The 15,161-nt window shown below is 45.0% G+C and overlaps 1 protein-coding gene across 2 annotated transcripts in view; it reads right to left on the bottom strand.

The window, feature by feature from the left end:
• LOC134336922 (protein phosphatase PTC7 homolog) overlaps nt 1–15,161 on the bottom strand; it is a 108,866-nt gene that overhangs the window by 56,119 nt on the left and 37,586 nt on the right. For both annotated transcript variants that reach the window (XM_063031569.1, XM_063031570.1), the window contains exon 2: nt 2,902–3,081. In XM_063031569.1, the coding sequence (XP_062887639.1) occupies nt 2,902–3,081 (180 nt within the window). The remainder of the gene's footprint in view (nt 1–2,901; nt 3,082–15,161) is intronic.

The following is a 15,161-nucleotide window of genomic DNA, read 5'->3' as shown; positions in this document are numbered from 1 at the left end:
CACAACCATGATGCAAACCACACTTCAAGCAGACAACATACTATGGTCCACTGAAGACAAGAAAACCATCCTGGTGGAGCTCATGGTACCATGGGAGGTCGGATACAAGGAAGCACATGAGAAGAAGGCCCTGAAGTAGTCCAGGAGTGCAGGGACAAAGGATGGCAGATATGGCTATTCCCTGTGGACATCGGCTGTAGAAACATCCTAGCAATGTCAGCATGGAGGTTGCTGTCTGCGTTGGGCTAAGATGAAAAGAGCAAGAACCAAGCAGCTCACAGGATGTGGGAGGAAACAGAAAGATTCTCTTGCTGGATATGGTGCAGGCCAAAGAGGAGTTGAGCTGGAAGTCAGGAGTGGATGGGCAGTGACATGGCCACCACTGCTGACCCACCAGCTGAAGAGTGTAGTGGTTAAGGGTTGAAACACTCTATGAAGGTTGGGCACCGCCTGATGGCATCTGCTCCTGGCCAAAGCTCTACGGTTACTTCATCAGGTAACTGAAGAGAGTGCTCCGGTGTGCAATGCAAGCAAATGCACCAGAAACACTCAGCAAGTAAGGCAGCAAAAGTGGAAAGAGAAAAACAATATTGATGTTTCAGCCAATGAACTTCCATCTGAAAAGTAAAGGTAACTAATCCAAAAGTTTGATTGGTTTCTTCTTCACAGATGCTGCCTGATCTCAATAAGAAGTCAACATTTTGGGCAGAGATACTTCGCAGGACTGTGTACATTGACTGTTTATTCCTCTCCATGGACGCTGCCTGATTTGCTGAGTTCCTCCAGCATTTTGTGTGTGTTGTTCAAGATTTCCAGCACCTGCAGAATCTTCTATTTATGATTTCCTCTCTAACACTTACATCAATTAATTTATAAATCTAGGCTTTCTGCTTTTTGACCTTGCTGCTAAGTGAAGCCCTTTGAGTGCCAATTAAACAGAGATATCCTTCAAAGTTGCTGAGCAAGTTGATAAGGTATTTAAGACAGTCAATGGTGTGCTGGCTATCATTAGATTGAGCACAAGAGCTGTGAGGTAATATTGCAGCTCTATAAAACCCTGGTTAGACCACACTTGGCATATTGTGATCGGTTCTGATCACCTCAATATAGGAAGAATGTAGAAGCTTTAAAGAAGGTGAAGATAAAATTTAACAGGATGCTGCCTGGATTAGAGAACATGTTTTAAATGATAGGTTGAGCAAGCTACGGCTTTTCTCTTTGGAGTAAAGGAGGATGAGAGGCAATTTGATAGGGATGTACAGATGATAAGAGGCATAGATCGATTGGACAGTCAAGAGACTTCTTCCCAGGGTGGAAATGGCAATGCAAGGAGTGCATTGGAGGAAAAGCGGATATCAGTGGTAAGTTTTTCTACAGAGTGGCTAGTGTGTGGAATGTCCTTCCAGGATAACAAGTTTATGGAAAGTTGGTGTTCGAGAAATATTGAGGACTGATTAAGAAAAAGGAGGTGCATAGCAAATATAGTCAGGATAGGAACAAATGAGTATAAGAAATGCAAGAGAATACTTAAAAAGGAAATCAGGAGGGCTAAAAGAAGGCATAAAGTTACTCTAGCACACAAGATGAAGGAAAATTTAAGGGCTTCTATAGATATATAGAGCATAGCAAGGGATAAAATTGGTCCTCTGGAAGAACATAGTAGTCAGCTGAAGGAGATGGGGGACATCTTAAACGGACTTTTTTTGTATTTGCATTTTACTTGGGAGATGAAAACGTAGACTATTGAAGTGAGGCAAAACAGCAGTAAGGCCATGGACCGTATGCAGATTACAAAGGAAAAGTTGTTTCCTGCCTTGTGGCAAAATAGAGTGGATAAATTCCCAGGGTCTGACAAGGGTTCCCTCAGAGCTTATGGGACACAAGTGCAAAAACTGCAGGGGCTCTAGCAGAGATACTTACAACATCTGTAGGTGAAATGCCGGAGGTTTGAAGGATAGCTAATGTTGTTCCCTTGTTTAAGTAACACTCTATGAATAAGCCAGGAAATGATAGGCCAGTGAGTCTGACATAGTAGAGAGCAAGTTATTGGGAGATATCCTAAGGGACCGGATATAAAATATTTGGATAAACAGGGACCAACAAACAAGAGAAAATCTGCAGATGAGGGAAATCTAGGCGATACACACAAAGTGTTGGAGGAACTCAGCAGGCCACGCAGCATGTATGGAAAAGAGTAAACAGGTGATGTTTCGGGCCAAGACCCTCCATCCTGATGGGGACAAATTTGGGATAGTCAACATGGCTCTGTGCATGGCAAGTCATGTTTAACCAATCTTACAGAGTTTTTTAAGAACTTTACCAGGAAAGCTGATGAATGCAAGGTAGAGGATTATGTCTACATGTACTTTAGCAAGTCGTTTAACAATAGGCAGTAAATTGGATTAGATACTGGCTTTGCAGGAGCAGCCATAGAGTGGTAGTAGATGGTTGCCTCTCTGATTGGAGGCTTTAGACTAATGTCGTACTGCATGATCGCTGCTGGGTCTGTTGTTGTTTATAATCTATATGAACGACTGGATATTAATGTGGTAAACTGGATCGGCAACTTTCCAAATGACACCATCAGGTAACCAATTCTAGTTTACCAGCCAACTCTGTAACAACCACAATGGAGGAATTACTTGCTACTAATAATGTTAATAATCTACATTACATTAAATACCAACAGCAAAACTAAATTCTAAAAAGAGAATCTCTTCACTCAACAGAATCTCAATATTCATATGCCATTAAACAGTACACAGTAGAATGCAACTCCACCATTGAATGCACCTGAATAAAACTCCATTTTCTGAATACGTTTTTTTAATACATGCACACCTTTAGGAATTTACTCAGCCAGGATTCCTTCACAGTACGAAAAAACAAATCTTCACTAACCCAACAATGGAACCTTATTCTGAAGCATTTCTTTGTAACTGGCCATCAGGATGCCCACTGGGTTACTGGGAACAAACAGTCCTTCTTGAACAAGCCGCTCACAAGTTTGCATCAGCGTAGTGGAAAACTGAGATGGATCCACACCATAATCCCACCATCCTCCAACACCATCTGCAACTCCTGTAACAAAAATAAAACATTGTAAAATTGATACACTAAGAATTGTGACTGGTCCAATGTTTTGAGGAAAGAAGACAGAAGCACAGAGCACTACAGTCCAGCAAACTTTCAATCTGAAATGGAATCCATCTAGGCCTTTGCAAATGCATTAAGAACAATCATAAACTAAGTTATAAGCCTCCTTCAAACTATTATGCTATGAATTAAATGCAACATAAAAACAGGGACGTAGTAAGTAACATGGAAATCAGTACTGCACTTATGAGAAAAAATTTCACAGCTTTCAAAGTGCAAGGTAAATTTATTAACGAAGTACATATATGTCACCCTATACAATCTTGAAATTCATCTTCTTATGGGCATTCACAGTAAATACAAAGAAACAGATTCAATGAAAACCACACACAAGATGGGAAAATAATCAATATGCAAAAGACAATAAATTGTGCAAAAAGAAAAATAAAACAAACATCATAATAATAATAAATGAATAAGCAATAAATATCAAAAAACATAAGATGAGGAGTCCTTGAAGGCGAGTCCAAAGGTTGTGGGAACTATTCAGCGTTGTGGTGATTGAAGTTGAGTGAAGTTATCCCCTCTGGTTCAAGAGCCTGATGGTTGAGGGGTAATAATTGTTCTTGAATCTGGTGGTGTGGGTCCTGAGGGTCTTGTACAACCTTCCCGATGACAGCAGCAAGAAGCATGCACGGCCTGGATATTGGTGGTCCTTGATGATGATTGCTGCTTTCCTCAGACAGCACTCCTGCGAGATGCTCCTTGTAAATGTACCTTGGAAACAGCTCCTTTGCAGTTTTGTCAAAAGAATGTGCTACTAAAGATCGTGACATCAGTAGATATCGTGTCTAACAAGCCTGATAGAGTTCTTTGAGGAGGTGACCAGGCATATAGATGAGGGTAGTGCAGTGGATGTGATCTATATGGGTTTTAGTAAGGCATTTGACAAGGTTCCACACGGTAGGCTTATTCAGAAAGTTAGAAGGCATGGGATCCAGGGAAGTTTGGCCAGGTGAATTCAGAATTGGCTTGCCTGCAGAAGGCAGAGGGTGGTGGTGGAGGGAGTACATTCAGATTGGAGGATTGTGACTAGTGGTGTCCCACAAGGATCTGTTCTGGGACCTCTACTTTTCATGATTTTTATTAACAACCTGGATGTGGGGGTAGAAGGGTGGGTTGGCAAGTTTGCAGACGACACAAAGGTTGGTGGTGTTGTAGATAGTGTAGAGGATTGTCAAAGATTGCACAGAGACATTGATAGGATGCAGAAGTGGGCTGAGAAGTGGCAGATGGAGTTCAACCCGGAGAAGTGTGAGGTGGTACACTTTGGAAGGACAAACTCCAAGGCAGAGTACAAAGTAAATGGCAGGATACTTGGTAGTGTGGAGGAGCAAAGAATCTCGGGGTACATGTCCACAGATCCCTGAAAGTTGCCTCATAGGTGGATAGGGTAGTTAAGAAAGCTTATGGGGTGTTAGCTTTCATAAGTCGAGGGATAGAGTTTAAGAGTAGCGATGTAATGATGCAGCTCTGTAAAACTCTGGTTAGGCCACACTTGGAGTATTGTGTCCAGTTCTGGTCACCTCACTATAGGAAGGATGTGGAAGCATTGAAAAGGGTACAGAGGAGATTTACCAGGATGCTGCCTGGTTTAAAGAGTATGCATTATGATTAGAGATTAAGGGAGCTAGGGCTTTACTCCTTGGAGAGGAGGAGGATGAGAGGAGACATGATAGAGGTGTACAAGATAATAAGAGGAATAGATAGAGTGGATAGCCAGCGCCTCTTCCCCAGGGCAACACTGCTCAATACAAGAGGACATGGCTTTAAGGTAAGGGGTGGGAAGTTCAAGGGGGATATTAGAGGAAGGTTTTTCACTCAGAGAGTGGTTGGTGCGTAGAATGCACTGCCTGAGTCAGTGGTGGAGGCAGATACACTAGTGAAGTTTAAGAGACTACTAGACAGGTATATGGAGGAATCTAAGGTGGGGGCTTATATGGGAGGCAGGGTTTGAGGGTCAGCACATTGTGGGCCGAAGGGCCTGTACTGTGCTGTACTGTTCTATGTTCTATAAAGATATTAAGGAAAGAGAGCACACCTTGGCCAAAGTTATTAGCTTAGGAGCTTTTCAAAAGATGATCAGTCAAAATATAGAAACATAGAAAACCTACAGCACAATACAGGCTCTTTCACCCACAATGCTGTGCCGAACATGTAATTACTTTAGAAATTACCTCCGGTTACCCATAGCCCTCCATTTTTTCTAAGCTCCATGCACGTATCCAGGAGTCTCTTGAAAGACCCTATGGTACCTGGCTCCACCACCATTGGAGGCAGCACATCCCACGCACTCACCACTCTGTGTAAAACAAAACTTACCCCTGACATCTCCTCTGTACCCACCTTAAAACTGTACCCTCTCGTATTAGCCATTTCAGCCCTGGGAAAAAGCCTCTATCAACGTGATCAATGCCTCTCATCAACTTAACCACCTCTATCAGGTCACCTCTCATCCTCCGCCACTCCGAGGAGAAAGGCCGAGTTCAGTCAAGCTGTTCTCATGAGGCATGCTCCCCAATCCAGGCAACATCCTTGTAAATCTCCTCTGCACCCTTTCTATGGTTTCCACGTCCTTCCTGGAGTGAGGTGACCAGAACTGAGCACAATACTCCAAGTGGGGCCCGACCAAGTTCCTATATAGCTGTAACATTACCTCGGCTCTTAAACTCAATCCCACGGTTGATGAAGGCCAATGCACCATTTGCCTTTTTAACCACAGAGTCAACCTGCGCAGGGTCTTTGAGTGTCCTATAGACTTGAACCCCAAGATCCCTCTGATCCTCCACACTGCCAAGAGTCTTACCATTAATGCTATATCCTACCATCATATTTAACCTACCGAAATGAACCACCTCACACTTATCTGGGTTGAACTCCATCTGCCATTTCTCAGCCCATTTTTGCATCCTATCGATGTACCGCTGTAACCTCTAACAACCCTCCACACTATCCACAACACCCCGAACCTTTGTGTCATCAGTAAATTTACTAACCCATCCCTCCACTTCCTCATCCAGGTCATTTATAAAAATCACAAAGGGAAGGGGTCCCAGAACAGAGCCCAGAGGCACACCACTGGTCACTGACCTCCATGCAGAATATGACCCGTTTACAACCACTCTTTGCCTTCAGTGGGCAAGCCAATTCTGAATCTCCAATGCAAAGTCCCCTTGGATCCCATGCCTCCCTACTTTGTCAATAAGCCTTGCATGGGGTACCTTATCAAATGTTTTGCTGAAATCCATATACACTGCATCCACTGCTCTACCTTCATCAAATATTTCAATTGGGCTCATAAGGCATGACCTGCCTTTGACAAAGCCAGGCTGACTATCCCTAATCATATTATGCCTCTCCAGATGTTCATAAATCCTGCCTCTCAGGGTCACTCAAGTAATTCTCACTGGTCTATAATTTCCTGGGCTATCACTACTCCCTTTCTTGAATAAGAGAACAACATCTGCAACCCTCTGGAACCTCCCCCATCCCCACTGATGATGCAAAGATCATTGCCAGAGTCTCAGCAATCTCCTCCCTCACCTCCCACAGTAGCCTGGGGTACATCTCATCCAGTCCTGGAGACTTATCCAACTTGATGCTTTCCAAAAGCTCCAGCACATCCTCTCCCTTAATGCCTATATGCTCAAGCTTTTCAATCCGCTGTAAGTCATTCCTACAATTACCAAGATCCTTTTCCAAAGTGAATACTGAAGCAAAGTATTCATTAAATATCTCTGCTATCTCCTCCGGTTCCATACACACTTTTCCACTGTCACACTTGATTGGTCCTATTCTCTCACGTCTTATCCTCTTGCTCTTCACATACTTGTAGAATGCCTTGGGGTTTTCCTTAATCCTGCTCACTTGATTTGGGGGCCCATACCAAACTTGTTCAACCATCTGAGGTGAAAGAGGTGCTGCTGTGCCCTTTTCAACACACAGCCAGTATGTAGAGACCACATGAGAACCTCAGTGATGGGTATGCTGAGAAACTTAAAGCTGTTCACCCTCTCAACCTCAGATCCATTGATGTCAATAGGGGTTAGCCCGTCTTCATTCCTCCTGTAATCCACATCCAGCTCCTCTGTTTTTGCGACATTGAGGGACAGTTTGATTACTTGGCACCACTGTGTCAGGGTGATGACTCCTTCTCTGAAGGCTGCCTCATTGTTATTTGAGATTAGGCCAAACAATGTGGTATCATCAGCAAATTTAATTAGCAGATTGGAGCTGTGGGTGGCGACACAGTCATGGGTATACAGAGAGTAAAGGAGGGGGCTTAGGACACAGCTCCGAGGGACTCCTGTGTTGAGTGTCAGAAGGGCAGAGATGAGGGAGCCCAGTCTTACCACCTGTCAGTGATTTGACAGCAAGGCAGAGTGAACGCCGACGTCTCTGAGCTTCTTGTTGAGCCTGGAGGGAATTATGGTGTTAAATGCTGAACTGCAGTCCAAGAACAGCATTCTCACATAAGCATCCCTCTTCTCCAGGTGTGTAAGGACGGTGTGTAGATATGGCTATAGCGCCATCTGTTGATCAGTTGTTTCGGAAGGCGAATTATAGGTGTCCAGTGTAAGTGATAGCATGCTGCAGATCTAGGCCTTGACCTTTCGTAAGCTTTTCTTTTCTTCTTGATGAGAATTTCAATAGCCTTTGTACACCATTGTTCCTATACCCTCCTTTCCCTGTCTCATTGGAACATATCTATGCAGAACGCCACACAAATATCCCTGAACATTTGCCACATTTTTGTAGTACATTTCCCTGAGAACATCTGTCCCCAATTTATGCTTCCAAGTTCCTGCCTGATAGCTTCATATTTCCCCTTACTCCAATTAAACACTTTCCTAACTTGTCTGTTCCTATCTCTCTCCAACACTATGGTAAAGGAGATAGAATTGTGATCACCATCTCCAAAATACTCTCCCACTGAAAGACTTCACAACTGACCAGGTTCATCTCCCAATACCAGATCAAGTACAGCCTTTCTCTCCTCTTGTAGATTTATCGACATATTGTGTCAAGAAATTTTCCTGAACACACCTAATAAACTCCACCCCATCTAAACCCCTTGCTCTAGGGAGACGCCAATCAATATTTGGGCAATTAAAATCTCCCACCACGACAACCCTGTTATTATTACACCTTTCCAGAATCTGTCTCTCTATCTGCTCATCGATGTTCCTGTTACTATTGGGTGATCTATAAAAAACACCCTATAGAGTTATCCACCCCTTCCTGTTTCAAACTAACAACCACAGAGACCCAGTAGACAATCCCTCCATGACTTCCTCCTTTTCTGCAGCCGTGATCAGCAGTGCCGCGCCCCACCTTTCGTCTCGCTCCCTGCCCTTTCTGAAACATCTAAAGCCTGGCACTCAAAGTAGCCATTCCTGCTCCTGAGCCATCCAACATCATAGCTCCAAGTACTGATCCACGCTGTAAGCTCATCTGCTTTGTTCATGATGCATCTTGCTCTAAAATAGACATACCTCATACTATCAGTCTGAGTACAACTCTGCTCTACCACCTGTCGATCCTCCTGCTCGCACGGTCTCCAAGCTTTCTCTATTTGTGAACGAACAGCCCCTTCCTCCATCTCTTCAATTCAGCTTCCACACCACCCCCCCCCAACAATTTAAACACTCCCCAATAGCCCAGCAAACCTCCCTGCCAGATATTAGTCCCCCTCAAATTCAAGTGTAACCCATCCTTTTTGTACAGGTTACACCTGCCCCAAAAAAGGTCCCAATGATCCAGAAATCTGAATCCCTGCCCACTGCTCCAATCCCTCAGCCACACATTTATCCTCCTCCTCATTCTATTCCTATACTCACCGTTGCGTAGCACAGACAGTAATCCCGAGATTACTACCTTTGAAGTCCTGCTTCTCAACTTCCTTCCTAACTCCCTGTAACGTTTTCAGGACCTCCTCCCTTTTTCTACCTATGTCAATGGTACCAATTGGTATTGCGACCTCTGGCTGTTCACCCTCCCACTTCAGGATATTGTGGATGCGATCAGAAACATCCTGGACCCTGGCACCTGGGAGGCAAACTACCATCTGTGCTTCTTTTCTGCGTCCACAGAATCGCCTGTCTGACCCCCTAATTATAGCGTCCCTATTACTGCTGCCTTCTTCCTTTCCCTATCCCTCTGAGCCACAGGGCCAGACTCTGTGCCAGAGACACGGCCTTTGTTGCTTCCTCATAGTCATAGTCATAGTCATACTTTATTAATCCCGGGGGAAACTGGTTTTCATTACAGTTGCTCCATCATAATAAATAGTAATAGAACCATAAATAGTTAAATAGTAATATGTAAATTATGCCAGTAAATTATGAAATAAGTCCAGGACCAGCCTATTGGCTCAGGGTGTCCAACCCTCCAAGGGAGGAGTTGTAAAGTTTGATGGCCACAGGCAGGAATGACTTCCTATGACGCTCTGTGTTGCATCTCGGTGGAATGAGTCTCTGGCTGAATGTACTCCTGTGCCCAACCAGTACATTATGTAGTGGATGGGAGACATTGTCCAAGATGGCATGCAACTTAGACAGCATCCTCTTTTCAGACACCACCGTGAGAGAGTCCAGTTCCATCCCCACAACATCACTGGCCTTACGAATGAGTTTGTTGATTCTGTTGGTGTCTGCTACCCTCAGCCTGCTGCCCCAGCACACAACAGCAAACATGATAGCACTGGTATCATGGCAGGCTGGTGGGCTGTCCCCCCAACAGTACTCAAACATGAGTACATAGAAACATAGAAAACCTACAGCACAATACAGGCCCTTCAGCCCACAATGCTGTGCCGAACATGTCCCTACCTTAGAACTACATAGGCTTTACCCATAGCTCTCTATTTTCCTAAGCTCTATATAGCCATCCAGGAGTCTCTTAAAAGACCCTATTGTTTCTGCCTCCACCACTGTCGCCAGCAGCCCATTCCACGCACTCACCACTCTCTGCGTAAAAAAACTTAAAATCCCTGACATCTCCTCTGTACCTACTTCCAAGCAACATCTCTTCTGTACCCACTTCCAAGCAACACTTATTGTTAAGGGGGACAGCCACAGGGGTACTCTCTAGTATTTGACTCTTCCCCTTCCCTTTCCTGACTGTTACCCACTTATCTGTCTCCCGAGGCCGCGGTGTGACTACTTGCCTGTAGCTTTTCTCTATCACATCCTCACTTTCCCTGACAAGACGAAGGTCATCGAGCTGCATCTCCAGTTCCCTAACGCGGTCCCCAAGGAGCTGCAGCTCGACGCACCTGACGCAGAAGTGGCCTTCCGGGAGGCTGGGAGTCTCCCGGACATCCCAAATCCGACATCCAGTACAGAACACCGGCCTCACAGACATACTTCCTGTTTCTATTCTTCACAGGTAACCTAGCTCGCCTCGAATCGTTATTGCCAAATCCCCTTTGAACCAAAGCATCCTACTCTGTCGCCTGCTTCTCGAATGCCCGCTCTATAAAGCTGTCTCCTTTTAAACTCGTCACGCTGGTCTAATTCACTGACGTCCACACGCTTGTGCAGACGTCCCTTGATTAAACCGCTGAAGAAAAAACTGTCTCCTTTTAAACCCTTCGTGCTGGTCTAACTCGCTGACATCCATGAACTAGCGCAGTCGTCCCTCGATCAAACTGTATTTATAAGGTGGAGGAAAGAGAGAGGAGAGGGAGATTGAATTTCCATTGCTGAGCCTGATGCCATGGAATCATTGAGGGTTACAGCATTGAAAGTTTCTTCAGCACACACTATCAATTACCCACTTACACCAAAATCCTATATTAATAACAATTTCATTCTCCCCATCTTATCATCAATTCTCCCCAGATTCTACCATTCACTGACAGAGCAATCCTCATGGCATTCAATTAATGGGATTCATTAGCAAGGATGAATAAAAATAAGGCAGTGGCAAGCGGAGAAGCAATGGCTGGAGTGAGCCAATGTTAGTGGAGCAGTGGGGAGGCTTTAGCTTAGGTAGGATTAGGCTTGGGTGAGGCAAGTATCTTCAAGTATCCTCTTCTTCATTCCTTGTATGTTCAGGCATAGTTAGAGAAGTGAGTATAACTCCAGGGGCAGTGTTTTGTACTTTGTGTATGATGTGGGAATTCTGGAAGACCTACAGCATCCCAGATAACCACATCTACACCAAGCACACTGAGCTACAACTCTCAGAGAACATGTTAAGGATCAGGAGCTGTAGCTTGACCTTCAGTTAATTCGGGAGACTGAAGATAGGAGTCACAGCAAAGTAGACACCCCTAGGTTGCAGGAAGCAGATAACTGAATGACTGTCACAAAAGGAAGGAAAGAAAACAGGCAGCCAGTACAGTATACCCCTGAACAACAGGAGTACCATTTTGGATACTGTTTAGGGGGAAACCTTCCAAGCACAGCCATAGCGACCAGGTCTCTGGCAATGAGGTTCAAAAGAGAAAGAGGTGAAGAGGACTGCAGTAGTGATAGGAGATTCCATAGTTAGACGAATAGAGATGAGATTCTGTGGAAGCGATAAAGACACCTGCAAAGTATGTTCCCTCCCAGGTGCCAGGGTCAGGATGTACCGGATTGGGTCCACGACATTCTGAAGGGGGAGTCTGAGCAGCCAGAAGTCTTGGTACATATTGGCACCAATGACATAGGAAGAAAAGGTGAGGAGCTCTGAGGAGATATTTTAGGGAGCTAGGTAGAAAGGTGAAAAGCAAGACCACCAGGGCAATAATCTCTGGATTGATGCCAGTGCCATATACAACAACAGGTGTATCACTTTGGATACAGCGTGGGGGGAGGGGGGGGCGGGAGATGACCCAGCAGAGGGGAGTAACGGTAGTCCGGTCTCTGCCATTGGTCAGCCTCTGCATCTCAGAAGGGAAGCGGGGAGAAGAGGCACATTGTGGTGATAGGGGATTTATAAGTTATGGGAACGGGTTCTGTGGACAAGAACAAGATTCCCAGATGGTATGTTGCCTCCAGGGTCCAGGGTATCTCAGATCGGGTCCTCAGCATTCTTGGATGGGAGGGTGAACAGCCAGAAGTCGTGGTTCATGTAGATGACTTCAACTACTGCACAGAGTCTTGTCATCTTCAGAAGTTTTCGGATGACTCTGCCATAGTTGGATGCATCAGCAAGGGAGATGAGGCTGAGTACAGGGCTACGGTAGGAAACTTTGTCACATGGTGTGAGCAGAATTATCTGCAGCTTAATGTGAAAAAGACTGAAGAGCTGGTGGTAGACCTGAGGAGGGCTAAGGCACGGGTGACCCCTATTTCCATCCAGGGGTCAGTGTGGACATGGTGGAGGATTACAAATACCTGGGGATATGAATTGACAATAAACTGGACTGGTCAAAGAACACTGAGGCTGTCTACAGGAAGGGTCAGAGCCGTCTCTATTTCCTGAGGAGACTGAGGTCCTTTAACATCTGCTGGACGATGCCGAGGACGTCCTACGAGCCTGTGGTGGCCAGTGCGATCATGTTTGCTGTTGTGTGCTGGGGCAGCAGGCTGAGGGTAGCAGACACCAACAGAATAAACAAACTCATTAGTAAGGCCAGTGATGCTGTGGGGATGTAACTGGACTCTCTGACGGTGGTGTCTGAAAAGAGGATGCTGTCCAAGTTGCATGCCATCTTGGACAATGTCTCCCATTCACTACATAATGGACTGGTTGGGCACAGGAGTACATTCAGCCAGAGACTCATTCCACCGAGATGCAACACTGAGCCTCACAGGAAGCCATTCCTGCCTGTGGCCATCAAACTTTACAACTCCTCCCTTGAAGGGTCAGACACCCTGAGCCAATAGGCTGGTCGTGGACTTATTTCCTGGCATAATTTACATATTACTATTAATTATTTATGGTTTTATATTGCTATATTTATACTCTATTCTTGGTTGGTGCAACTGTAATGAAAACCAATTTCACTCGGGATCAATAAAGTATGACTATGACTATGACTATGTGGAGGACAAGTGACGAGGTTCCGCATAGGGACTTCAGGGAGTTAGATGCTAAGTTAGGATTGTGAGCTCAGAATTGCTACCCATGCCACTTGCTAGTGAGGCTAGAAGTAGAAAGATTATACAGTTTACTACATGGCTAAGGAGGGAGGGCATAAGATTTTTGGATCATTGGGCTCTCTTCCAGGGAAGGTGGGACCTGTATAAAGGGACAGTTTGCACTTGAACTGGAGGGGGCCTAATGTCCTAGCGGGAAGGTTAGCTAGTGCTGCACGGTAGGGTTTAAACTAGCAGGGGGATGGGAACCAGAGTGCCAAAACAGTTAGTGAAGAGGTTATGGAGGCAGATGTTGGTAAGACCTCAAAGTTAGGAGTCAAAGGGTTGAGCATGGTGAGGCTAGTGTCCTGAGCTGCCTATATTTCCATGCAGGAAGTATCACAGAAAGGCAGGTAATAGTGCTGAAGATGAGGTAGCTGGAGGCAATGTGTAGTGAAGAGTGGCTGCTGATAAGGATTGTAGTTGACAGGATGAGTTGCAAAGTAAAAGGCGGACAAATCAAAAAGGGTGAATACAGGACTGAACGTGTTGTATCTGAATGCACACAGTATACGAAATAAGGTAGATGAACTTGCAGCACAGTTGCAGATTGGCAGATATGATGTTGTAAACATCAATGAATCATGGCTGAAATATTATAACTGGGAGCTTAACGTCCATGTAAACACGTTGTATCAAAAGGATAACCAGGAAGGCAGGAGAGTGGCGTTGCTCTGTTGGTAATATGACAAAAGACCAAGTTATCAGAAGATTGATGCCGATGAGAGAGATAAGAGAGACAATGGGGAAACATTCAGAAACGTTAATGAGAGACGAGAGAGATTAATGAAAAGAGACACAGTCCCGAGTATTGTCAGACCAGTTGCTTTGAACCTGAACTGTTTGAAGTTTGATGGATAGGCAATACCCCAGCAGGGGGATAAAAGGAACAGGTTCGCTAAGGCAAGACACACCATGACACCATGAGATCACGAGGTAACGAGACCCTGGAAGTGCTGTGTGCCCCCCCACAAGTTGGTGGGAGTTTTGGAGGTCTGGTGGCGGGACCGACCATAGACGCACAGGGTGAAAAGGTACGATCGGCGGGAACCTAGTGTGTGTGTCCGCCCTTGCCTGGGTGCCGGGTTCACCGCAGAAGAACGATTGTATCCGGAACGGAGGGGTCACAGTCGGTGACCTCAGAGGATATTAAAAGGGCTCGCGCCGAAGGCTAACTGCAATGAACATCAAGGTCTGCTGAATCTGATTTGCATATCTTTTTCTCTCTCTCTCTCTTTCAAATGGCACAACAGCGATTACTGCGAACTGAACTCAGTGTCACTTGAGACTGATCATTTTACCCCTAGACTGCGATAGAGCGTGATTGATTCCTATTATCCTAGTTCTGTGTACATGTGTGTTTTATCATTGCTAACCTGTTGCATTGATATCCTTACTATTAGAGTACTGTGTTACTTATTTCTTTAATAAAAACTTCCTTAGTTCCAGTAATTCAGACTCCAACTAAGTGGTCCATTTCTGCTGGTTTGGCAACCCAGTTACGGGGTACGTAACAGTAAAAAAATGAAATTAAATCATTAGAAAGAGGTGACATGGGGTTGGAAGATATTGAATCATTGTGGATAGGGCTAAGGAACAGCAAGGGTAAAAAGACCCTGATGGGAGTTTTGTACAGACCCCCAAACAGTAGTAAGGATGTGGCCTACAAATTACAACGGGAGATAGAAAATGCATGCCAAAAGGGCAATGTTACAATAGTCAAGGGGGACTTCAATATACAGGTAGATTGGGAAAATCAGATTGGTACTGGATTACGGGAGGGGGAAATTTCTCGAGTGCCTATGAGATGGCAATTTAGAGCAGCTCGTGGCTGAGCCTAGTAGAGAATCAGCTATTCTGCTTCAGTGTTGTGCAATGAACTGGAAATGATTAGGGGCAAGTGATCATAATATGGTCAAATACACTCTGAAA

The sequence above is a fragment of the Mobula hypostoma genome, chromosome 23, assembly GCF_963921235.1.
Source record: "Mobula hypostoma chromosome 23, sMobHyp1.1, whole genome shotgun sequence".
NCBI lineage: Eukaryota > Metazoa > Chordata > Chondrichthyes > Myliobatiformes > Myliobatidae > Mobula > Mobula hypostoma.
The sequence above is the reverse complement of the archived record's forward strand: the minus strand, read 5'-3'. Positions and strand labels throughout refer to the sequence as shown.